Source organism: Urtica dioica, chromosome 11 (assembly GCF_054948205.1).
Source record: "Urtica dioica subsp. dioica isolate 48M chromosome 11, U.dioica_male_clone48M_v1_H2, whole genome shotgun sequence".
In the NCBI taxonomy this organism is placed as follows: Eukaryota; Viridiplantae; Streptophyta; class Magnoliopsida; order Rosales; family Urticaceae; genus Urtica; species Urtica dioica.
In genome coordinates, this window is record NC_142766.1 from 21169767 (window position 1) to 21182218 (window position 12452).

The window sequence follows — 12452 nt, forward strand, 5'->3', positions numbered from 1 at the left end:
CCAAAACCCCCAAAGATTTTGAAGAATCTAAAAACATATAATCACATTGTTAATGGACTTGAATAAAAAAACTATGTACTTTTTGCTGAACATACATTAAAAGCCAGAGGATATGAATGCGTTATCCCTAGCTTGCCACCAAATTTTTGTATTAGCATATTAGATACAGATTTTTGTGTTCCTAAATACAGAAAGCAGGTATAAAGTTTAATCACGAGTCTTGAAAACAACATTGAATAAAAAGGAATCCGAGAGCATTCAGAAGTCTAAATTTTATTCAATGAGACATGTCTGCACAACTGAGACTAATGATACGGCGGCTCCAATGATATTCGAATTTCCCCTGCAGAATAGATTGAAAGGATTAATGGTCATTAATAAGCCCTTTATTTCTATACTCCTCTGATTATTTATTTTTTCACGGAACAAAGTAAAACAAAACAAAAAAAAATACATAAAATCAAATATATTCGTCGCTCGACCCTTCGATCCCGATTATATATATCCTCCGCCAACGAACTAACGAAGAAGAGAAATTTGTTGCATTGAGCTCCGTCTCAGCTTGCGCGTCCAATCCCAATTTTCCCCAAATAGCTGAAGATGCTTTTAATGAGACAAAACGACAATAAAAAAAATAGAGTAAAAAACGACAAAAAAGACCAATGTTAAATAGCGTCTTCAACAATCATTATTACAACACTGATCACATTTTTTTTTCTTCGTGAAATACTCACCACACCACCATGGTATCGCCGTCCTCCTCTCCCACCAAGACCAGGCGCCGAAGAGCACTGCTGAAGAAGAAAATGGACAAAGAGCTGAAGAAGGAAAGGGACGAAGAGCGAAAGAATAACACGGAGGCTCTAAACCTCGACTGCTGTTTCTGCGGCGTCACCTTTCCTTCTCAGGCGGAGTTGACCGTCCACCGCGCCAACCACCGGAACAGCAAAGAGAAATGTCCCTTCTGCGCCGACGCATTCCCAAATCGGGATCTCTTTGACGCGCATTTGTGTTTGTCCAAGGGTACGATACTATATTTCTTTGTTCTTTTTTTTTTTCTTGATAATGATTTCTTTCTTTTTGGTTTCCAATGTGCAGAGCTTTAAAGATTCAAAGGCGGAGAGAATGACGAGAAATTTAGGTTTGTTTTTTTTTTTTTTTTTTTTTTTAATTTTAAAAAAACGAGTTTTGCATGATTTGAGAGAATAATATTTATTTCTACGTTTGTATCCTGAAAATGATTGAATCTTTTATTTCTTGTTTCCAGAGTAGAGCTATGACGACTCAAAGACGGAGAGGATGGCAAGAAATTTCGGCTTTTTTTCTTCATAAAACAACTTTTGCATGATTAGCTAGATGTCTAATGGTTCTATTTCAAGTTTTAAAAACGTCTTGAAAGATGAAAATACCATGGATTTTGCCTTGTTTCGAATTTCGATGAGCTAAACTTTGAGAAATATGGTCATCATCGGTTTGTATAGACCTGACCAAATGGATTTTCAATGAAACAGGGACCACGAGATTGGCCAATAACACGTGCTTAATGATTTTTATTTCAACACTGATTCATACTTTCTTGTTTAGTTAGGTCTTGATTGTTTGGTTGTAGGGATTACAATTCATACCTTTTATTTTAGAATTTGCTCACATGATCTGCACCAAGAAGGCCTACGCTAAAATATTTGTGAAATTTTGTCTGAGCTCCATTTTGTCACCAAAGCTCTTAACAATAGTGTATCTCGCTCTTATAACTTGTTGATGGTAGTATGTTACATCTATATTTATTTTTGTTAATGTTTTTAACTTTTTGCATGACTCGAATTCATCTTCTCATTTGGGGAGTCTAATGTCGGTATCAGCCTGTAGAACTTAATCTCTTTCCAAAACCAAACCAGCAGATCTGCCTTAGGAAGCAAGTAAACTCGAACACCAAAAATCAGAATCACGACACACAAGATTTTATCCTGGTTCGGCAATTGCCTACGTCCAGACTGGTCGGAGCTACCTTTCACTATCACCGGAAAAAATACAAAGCAAGATTCACACCCTAAACCCTCCCGGAAAATCACAAGTCGATTTCCTTTACAAAAATCCCTCAAAGTGTTTCCCTTGATCTCTCTAAGATGTTCTATCTCTCGTGTTTTGTTCCCCCTCTCTAATACCTCATCGAGTCCTATTTATAGATCCATAAGACTCGATTTACACACATAGCTTAAGACTCAAGTAATAACTGTCTAGCACAAAGCATAACAGAAAAACGATCCTGGACACTATTCTAGCTAGATACACTTATTACAACACATGGTCTAGATACAATGCTTACAGGTAAAACAGAATTTAGATCAACAACAACACAGCCAAAGTCGTCTCTCTTGCTGGTCTATAACTTTCTCTTATAGTCTTAGAAATCCGTGAAGCAACCCTTCTCGAACTCCGTTCAATCTCTACATCGATTTCGTGGGCTTGTTTTTCTTTTTCAGGATTCTCATCCATGGTCTCTGCCACGAGTCGAGCCATGGACTCGCTCAACTCTCTAAATTAGCCTCCATTCGAATAGGACAAGGCAACAAACCCATTTTCACACACTTTCCATCGCTAAAATAGCTCTGCGTATAGCCGCTTCTTTGCTTGAGCAAAATGTTATATCCTCTCAACGCCTCTGAAACCAGCCTTGTCCTTGTTGTTAACCAGGAGAAACAACGGGACTACCGGCTTATAAGGTCTTAGATCCTATAAATGGGATTTAGCATGATTTAGACGCAAGCCATGTGATATCGACAGCCTGGTGAGGCCAAGATGTGTGTGTGTGTGTGTGAGAGGGAGAGAGAGAGAGGGAGAGAGAGAGAGAGAGAGAGAGAATTAAGATGATCTAGAAGAGACAACATGTAGTTTGGATACTAATCTATGGAATCGTATTCCCATCCATTTGCTCAGCCAAGGCTTTGTTTTAACGTTGGAATCGGCTTGAAGAGGCCGCAGAGGCCTGAGAAAGACGCTGCGGTGAAATCTTTTATAATAATAATTTGTCATCGAAGGCACGTTAGAGAGAATCCCTGCAAGAGAGGCTGATAAAAAAACACGTCATCATCGGAGGGCTGTGTGTGAAGATGAATATTGCTTTTCAGCTTGAGATACATCTTGTTGATATTGGCTACAAAAAAGTGCCATATCAAGTATAGATTATATCTAATATAACTAGCTTACTTAATAAACTCTCTTGGCAAAAAGAAATAGGAGTGTTTTTGGTTTGTGAGACTTTTTTGTGTGACAAGGTTTGTTGCTTTGGTGATTTATTTTAGGGCTTTCTAGGGACCATATGTTATTTTATTTGTTTCCGTTCCTTATCTGATCACACATACTATAGAGTTTAATTGACTATTCAATAGATAGTCGCTATTTTGGAAGCTAGCTTATAATCATTTAAGTTTTTATTATTTAGGAAGATAATTAATGATAATGATAAGCACGTGTGTTATTTAGAGAGATTAATCTGAAAATACCACGAATGTAATCCACCGACTTCTATGAAGTCAAACAGCTAACTTTAGTTCCGTGTGTTTCTTCAACTGGATCTATCAAAAAATAATAATAATTACTAAAAACTGTAAATGGTTTTTGTTAGACCTCTGATATGAGCCGCGTACCGGAGACATTAAACACACACACACTCAAAAAACAATTTAGTAGTACTGTGCCATACTTTATACAAATTCTATTTAAATTATGAACAAAATGTTTCTACCATTACACACGCAAACAAAAAAAAAAAAAAAAAAACAGTTTAGTTGTACTGTGCCATACTTTATACAAATTCTACTTAAATTATGAACAAAATGTTTCTACGGAAGCCCGAAACAAACTCACTTAAATAATGATGATTGTAATAATCAGTACAAATTGAATTCAATCTACGAGAGACTGAGTTACAAGTTACAACAAGGAAAATTATACATACAAAAAAGTTTGTGTACAAAACAAGAAACAGATATGAATTATTCAACTTGAAAAATTGGAATCGTATAATAGTCAACGTTTTTTTTTAAATAGCCAATTTTCTTATGCGGCGATTCAACTAAAATAGTAATTCCTATTATAACTTTGAGGGTGTGTTAATTAAAAACAATTGAAATAAGTTTTTAAATAGAAATTAAGTTTATTTGGTAGTTCTGATTTCTTTTGATTATATCTCTAAATAACTGATTTCATTGATACACTCTCTCTCCGTGGAAATATACAGATCTTGTTCTTGTAGTGGAGATTCAAATTACAGATCTCGACATCCATAAATAAAGAGAAGAAATTTATAAATACCAAAGAAAGGAAAATGGCTGATTGAAAAGATCTTCTCTCATGTAAGAGTAGTGGATTGTTTTCTATTTTCATCATATAAGGCTTCTTTGTCACTCAAAATGGGTGATATAGAAAAAAGCGGTTGATGTCAAATGACGAAATCGACCCGGGTTTTGATCGGCTTTAGCTTGATTCCCAAACTCTCCGGGGAGAGAAGCGCCGCAGCTATACAAGAGCGGTTCGAAGGGCTGGTTGGGTTCGAGCCGTTGCTCGACGAGGTCCGGAATTGAGGCAGCCAATAGAAGCCAAAGCCCATTAGTAAGGATGTTCTTCCGTCACCAATGACCCACACGCTTGAACCTTTTTTTTTTTTTACCATACCGTAACTAAATATATAACCACATGAACATCAATATAAAAAGTTAGTTTTAGCGCAAATAGATAGCCTCTTTATGTATGCGGCCTTTGGTTCCTCAACTAATTTTTTAGAACAAAATAGTTTTTGCACTATTAATTTTCTAGCGTTTTAGTCCTGTACGTCAATCGTATGAATTTAAACACCTAAACAACCTAAACCATATATCAAATTTAAATTTGTATGTACTTTCAAAAAGTATCACTAAAACAAATTCGTACTCTACAACTACAAGTCAATTAACTTCTTCTATAAAATAAAAAGATTAGTTAAATTTGTAAAATATGTTTTGAGTCGATGGTGTTGCTAAATTTTATTAAAACAAAATAGAAAAAAAAAAAAAACCAATACTTTGATGGCTATTTTATCCAAAATTATTTAAGGAGCCAAAATGGCTCTCGCGTAGTTGTTTAGGACTATTTATACATACGAAAAAAAAATGTGTAACTCAAAGTTGTTTTGATCAAAGATTTAAATGTCGTTTTCGATACCGTTTTGAACCTCATGATTTATGGAAATCGACACGCCGACGGAAAATCGTATGGAAAAAGATGTGGAAAATACAAATAAAATGCCGTTTTCGATAAAAAAAAAAAAAAAACAAAAACAAAAAAAAAACCCGACGTGAAATCGAACGGAAATAATGTTGCCTAATATATTAAAAAGAAAATACATAATTATTTATATGGATCTTTTGAATTTTTAAACTTGAAAAATATAGTCTATTTAATATCTATAGATTTAGTACGATTTATATGTATTGGTGTTTATTTTTATGTTGAGAGTAATGTGTATAATAATGTTTTGGGTTTAATATCTATAATAATTTTTATGCGTTTAATTGTAAAAATGACGGTTTCATTGGTCGTTCAATTGTTTTGTTTATGCTTTTATGGTGGTTTAATATTAAAAAAATCAATTACTTTTATTTAGTTTTTTATATTTGCTCTTATTTAACAGGCTTGAGTACGTATTTTGGTATTGTTGTAAGTTGCAACTTGTATTGGATATTTAAAGCTAAAAATTCGGTTAACTTGTTAATTGTTAATCGGAAATTTCTTAACCTTTAACCTAAAAATTATCGAGCCAATTAATTGTGGTTGATCAAATAAAATAAAATCAATTAATGAAATTAAACGAAATAACCGATATGTCATATTAGCTTTTTTCAGAAGAAGACTTAATTGTATTCTTTTTAATTATCGAAGTTTAGAAAGGAATGTCCACTCAAATGCGCTATAGTAATTGGCAATTTTGTTACCTGCGATCATTTACATTTATTTCTTATGAAAACTTTATATTGAATGCATATATGAAAGCAAGCTTTTTTATTGGTTTTCTTTAAATAAAATAAATAACCGTTGTTATTTTCATCCGATAAATATGCATTGATTATTGGGCCTATTTATTATGTGTCAACGTCACGTAACAGCTCTCTCTCTCTCTCCGCCATTTTTTTTCCAAAAAACTAAACTTTAAAGTCTTCAAACTGAAAAAAACGACATTTAGAAACGAAAAACGGCGTCTTCGACGACTGCTCATGTTTTGGAGCGAAACGGCACGTCGTTTCGATGAATATCAAACGACATTCAACGAATAAACGAAAAATGACGTCTTCGTCGGCCGCTCATGTCCCAACAGCGGAGCCGCCGCCAAATTTCGTCGACATTTAAAACATTGATTTTGACTGGTGGTCAGAGTTGTTTAGGACTCATTCACCTGATAGCTGCTGCAACTATGGTTGTCAGATGAGAATGGAATAGGGTAAAGGCGGGAGAAAATGGCATATATACCCTTATTTTGATATTAATTGACTTCTATGCCCTTATTTTTATCTTTTTCTCTTTAAAATACCTCACGTTTACATAAAATTTTACACTAAAAAGGGGCATGAATCTGGAAACAAAAAGAGAATGGGGCATAAATGCCTACCGCTAAAAAAAATTTGAGCAATCCAGTCTATTTGCCTAAAGGCGGGGTGGTTGCTGCGGAAAGTTAAACTATTTTATTAATAAATAAGCTAAATAAGATAATAATAAATACAGTACAATTAATTGAGTAACTAAGCCGCAAAAATTTGTAGATTTGCTAAATAACAACTTTTTTGTAAATTTTAAATAAATATTCATCATAGAGACGTATCATTGTTTACACGTTTTTAGCATTACAAATATGCTTTTGGAGTCTGATGACTATTTATAATTATTAATGTTTTTTAGTTTTGTTAATAAATTCTCGTGATTATATTATTTGAAATTTATCAAAGATTGACTATATAGCAAAATTTGAGATTTTATATGGTTGTATCTTGAGAGCTCTAATAAGGAATTAAGGGTTGAGGACGATTATATGTAAGAAATATCTTGGGCGGAGAAGTGGCGGAAGATATTGGGCGAGTTTTGTTTTGGTTTTCCTCCGTTTGAGGGTTTTTTTGTTTTGTTTTATTGGGTTTGTTTGTTGTTTTGGGTTCTTATAACTAAAAAATGATATAAAAAAGAGAAAGGTTGAGAGAAACACATACCTCATGATTTGACAAACTTTAATCTCCCTTAATATATAACCGCACGAACTGTCCACTCACAATTGTCACTCAGACAAACGACGTGGAGATAGTTCTTACAAGAACTCTTTGTCTTGAACAAGGTTCAAAATAGCAACGCTATACTGCGATATATCATCGATATCAAGGAAAACTGGAAGTTTGGTATAAAAATTACTATAATAGCTTAAATATCGTTTTTCTTCTTCAAATACTGCTATTTATAGAAGAACTATAACAGCAAAAATAAAAAAATTATTCTTGAAATACCGCTTCTTATAGCTCTAAACAGGCTCAAAATTTAAACTTCAGCGCTTGTGAAGGCCCATGGTTGCTTATGAAAATTCATAGAAGCACATAGATTTATATGGAGTAATTTCTTTCAATTTATAATAGTCAAAATAAAAACATTATTCCTGAAATACCGATTTTTTAGTCTAAACAGGCCCAAAATTTAAACTTGAGTTATTGGGCGGATGAAGACCCATTATTGCTTCTGAAAATTCATACAATCACACATGTTTATATGAAGTGATTTCTTTTAATTTTTTAATTTAACAATAAGGTAAACTTTATTTATTAGTTAAATAACATCAAAGATGTTTTATTTTTATTTTATTTTTATTTACGCATTCTCTTGTTTCAAGTTAAAATCAAGTGGTTCAAAGTTAAAATAAATGTTATACATTCATTCATTAAATAAATTTATAGATATGAATATATATATATATATATATATATATATGTATATATATTTAAAATATAATTGTTATGTGTATCATTAAATGATATATACATAATATCTATTTGTTATAGGATTTTTGTCGATATATCGGTCGGTAGTCGATATATTATCGATAGTCGGTATCAAAATTGTTATAAGATATCTGTCGATAGTCGATATCAGTAAAATCAAAACTTCGGTATCGATATTTTAATTCTTGGTTTTGAATGCAAAATGTTTACTTATCACACACATAGTCATATTCTTCTTCAAGGTGTGTTTGGTAGCTTATAGAGCTTCTAGCTCGACTCTGATATGCGAGTTCAAACCCATCACTTCATTCTCCCCAATGTGCGCACGGCCGGTCCTAGATGGTTTGGTGAGGGGCTATGGAGGTCGTTGTTTCGAGGGAGTGAGAGTGGGTTGAAACGGTCCCTGTGTAAAGGCGATCTCTGTGGTGAGGAAATGGGTTGTGACGCCAACGCACGCGGTTGTTCAAATGTGTATTCTTCCAATCCAAGAGTGGACTGAGATGCAAACTCTTCAAATCTAGACTCTCTCTTGATTGGACTTGATTCTAGGCGAGAGGTGGACGGCTAATTTGCTGCCTCGTCGGGCGTTAGCTTCCCTAACTCAATAACAAGATGAAAATTTGATGTGGAATGGTATCGACTCTTCAAATACAAGTAACTTTTGACGTGGCTATCGTTTGTAATCTTTATTGGCAATAATGAAAAGTGTGTCTCATATTCGACCACAATGGAATGAGTGGGCGATAAAAGCTCCATCTCCACATAAAATGCGTCCATGAGATCGTAGTGGTCAAAACCATCCGAAAGCCCAAGTACAAACGATGCACCCTCCTTGTGTACACATGGTTTAACCCATGTACCACTATGCTTGAATATCACCCATTACTGCATAAAAAGAGTGTAATCGGATGTAAATATTATATTTTAAACGTTTAAAATTTCTTTATAAAGATTTAAAATCATAACAATTTTTTTTAAATGTCAAGATTTATTGACATCGTTGCTTTTTTATTGACATCGATGTCAATAAAAGGCAACAATGTCAATAAATCTTCAATGATTTCCTAGAATTTTCATAAATTTGTTAAAAAAAATTCAGGATTCTCATAATCGTTTTTTTAACTTCACTAACCATATAAATTAAACGAAAAAAACCCTAAAATGAAGAAAGTGAAAAAAATGCACGAAAATGAACGAATATGAGAACAACCCTTTCTCGTGAGACTTCAATTGCTGTAAAACATAAAAGTTTTCTCAATTACGCACGAGGGAGAGATGCATGAGAGAGAGAGAGAGAACACCCACGAGAAAGAGAGAAGATAAAAAAAAGTCAATAATAAGTAAATACAAAAATAATAAAAATAAAAAGAGTTTGGGTTAAGAGTATTTTTGATAGTCATAGATTTAGAATAATTTGGATTTTTTATTTGGGATTATTCATATTCTATGACTTGTATCAAGATTTTGGACCAAAATCTACTAAACCCAAATAAACCCTAAACTATGACTACCTATTTTCACTAAATACAAAAATACCTTTTCTTTTAATAATATTTGATTTTCTTTCTTATTTAATTATTTGACTTTCTTTTCGTTTTGGGTTCAGCTCTCTTCCACTCTCTCTTTTCGTTTTTCAGTTCATCATCTTTGTTTGGGTTCATCTTTGTTTTTTCAATTTGTCTTTTTAGTTTAGGGTTAGAGATTTTCATGAAAAAAATTTGATCATATTCAAAGTGTTTAAGTCGTTAAATTTCTGTGGTTTTTGAAGTTAAAAAACAAAGAAAAAACGATTCTCGAGATTTTGGAAAATTTTGAAAAGCATCTGAAAATTTATGGGTTTTCGTTGAAGATTTATTGACATTGATGTCAATAAATATGCATTTTTATTGACATTAATGTAAATAAATCTTCAACGAAAACATAGAAATTTTCAGAAACATTTCAAAATTATCCAGAATCAAATCTTCAACGAAAACCCAGAAACGTTGAAGATTTATTGACATTGATATCAATAAATATTTATTTTTATTTTTATTGACATCAATGTCAATAAATCTTCAACGATTCTGGAAAATTTCTTTGAAGATTTATTGACGTTGATGTCAATAAAAATGCATATTTATTGACATCAATGTCAATAAATCTTCAACGATTCTGGAAAATTCATTTGAAGATTAATCTTCAACGATTCTGGAAAATTCCTTTGAAGATTTATTGATATTGATGTCAATAAATATGCATTTTTATTGACATCAACGTCAATAAATCTTCAACGAAAACCCAGAAATTTTCAAAATCTTTTCAAAATTATCCAGAATCCCGAGAATCGTTTTTTCTTTGTTTTTTAACTTTAAAAACCACAGAAATTCTACGCGGAATCCATGGCGGGCTGCTCCGGTGGACACTTCGAGGTCGCCGCCGCCGGGATGGCCATGGGCTGCTCTCCGACGGCCATGACTGCGTTCCCATGAGCTTTAGCGTCGAAGATTCCCAGGGCTGCTCTCCGGGTTTTTGTAATGATGTTTGTTTTCATAATATAAACTAAATAATTGTTTTTGTTTTATTAATTAACTAATAAAAATAAACTAAATGTGAAGGATAAATATGTAATTACTCATTTCATTAAGTCATAGTTTAGGATTTATTTGAGTTTAGTAGATTTTGGTCCAAAATCATGGTACAAGTCATAGAATAAGAATAATCACTTTTTATTTTTTTGGTCCATAATTAGTACGGAGGTCATAGTATGGCCCAAAAGAAAATGTTTATTTCCATGGGCCGACATAACTCATCGAACTTGAGATTCTACTACGTACATATAACAAACTACAAAGTACATGGAGTCGGAATCCGTGTCGAATTAGGGGTTAGAAAAATTCGCTATATAAAAGACAATATATAGATGAGAAACAGAAAAAGGAGCAGGTTAAAAAAAAAGACAGAAAAGAAAGGGAAAAAAAATATGGAAGAGCAGATCTGTGATTGGAGCGGACTTCCGCACCACCTGTTGAATTGTTTTATAGAGAGATTGGATTCAAGCAAAGATGTTGTGCAGTTCGGTGCCGTGTGCCGAGACTGGCGTTCGACGGCGAAATATTATTCAAAAGCAAAAGAGGGCGTGGCTGACACTCCGATGCTTCTTGTGGGCGACGAGAATGACAAACACGCGCTCTGGGCCTTCGACGTGTCAGCCGGTCGCTTTCTGAGTTACAAGCTGTCGGTGCCATACGGAAAACGTTTCTGCGGGTCGTCGTATGGTTGGATGGCCGCCGTGAACGACGACTGGTCGGTGACGCTCCACAAGCCCTTTTCTTCAGTACCTTCCATTGTTCTCCCGCCGGTCTATCCTCCGCCTGCGGAGTACGTGGCGATGCCTGGGAGTGCCTTGTCGAGGTTACAACAATATCACGTCGGGAAATTGGTGATGTCGGCGGATCCGGTGGAGAATCGGGACGAGTGCGTAGTCGTGGCCGCGGTGTGGACCTTGAACGACATCGCAGTTTTCAGGCTGGGCCGAGACTCTGCTTGGAGCACAGTGACGTGCCCCGGGTCCCTCATATCACAGGACTTGATGGTGCTTCGCGGGACGAGCCGCGTTTATGCCGTGGGAGCCCTCAACGACATTCGTTTCTTCGACCTCGAACACATGGACCGAGATTCCGTCACCATTCGCCCACCCGATCCCGGTGAAAAAACAGAATGGAACAGCTATCTCGTCCAGTCGCCCGACGGCGACACCACTTATCTGGTCCAAAGATTCTTCAAGAAGCGCCCGCTGTGGAAGGTTCACACTCGATCCACGTCCGAGGTCAAAGTGTTCGTCCTCGACCTTGCCACTGGAAAAAAAGAGAAGGTCACGAGTATCGGAGACAATGCTTTGTTTTTGGGCGATAGCGCTTCGCTGTGCGTCAAAGCCTCTCGCGGTTATCTTCCCAATTGCATTTATTTCACTCACGACAAGGACTTGAAGAACAGTTTCAGATGGAAGATTCGCGATATAGGTATTTATGATATTCAAGCCGATCAGTTCAAGGAGCGACACAGCATACCTGAATCTACTTTTCAGGCTATGGGAAGGCGGCCGCCTATTTTTGTCCTCCCTCCTCTCATTTTCTGAATTATTTTAGTTTTAACGTGTACACTTATTTTTCTTTGGTAATTTGTCCTTTGAATTTGTGATCACATCTCAAGACACATGCTTGTTTGGCTTTATGAGATGAAATTATGTTGATCAATTCAAGTCATGAATATTATTTAATTTCAAATCAATAGTTTGTAGCTGGTAATGGTCCCCTTCACCGTAGAAGTCAAAACTCTCCTTGTGCCAAACAATCACACTGAAACATCATGAAATAGAGTTGTGTATAATGTTGGACAAAATTTAATTCGATACTATTTATTAAAAGTATTACAACCATAATATGAATTCATCATCTGTATCAATTCGTAGTC

The 12452-nt window shown here is 34.8% G+C and overlaps 1 protein-coding gene across 1 annotated transcript; it reads left to right on the forward strand.

Moving 5' to 3' along the window:
- The first annotated feature begins 10962 nt into the window (after window positions 1–10962).
- On the forward strand, window positions 10963–12117 carry LOC149382297 (F-box protein SKIP23-like). Its single transcript, XM_089601474.1, has one exon. The coding sequence runs from the start codon at window positions 10963–10965 to the stop codon at window positions 12115–12117; it is 1155 nt and encodes a 384-aa protein (XP_089457600.1).
- The last annotated feature ends 335 nt before the right edge of the window (window positions 12118–12452 follow it).

Excerpts from the sequence above, each read along its gene's own strand:
- LOC149382297 (XM_089601474.1), top strand. The coding sequence starts at position 10,963 with ATGGAAGAGCAGATCTGTGATTGGAGCGGACTTCCGCACCACCTGTTG.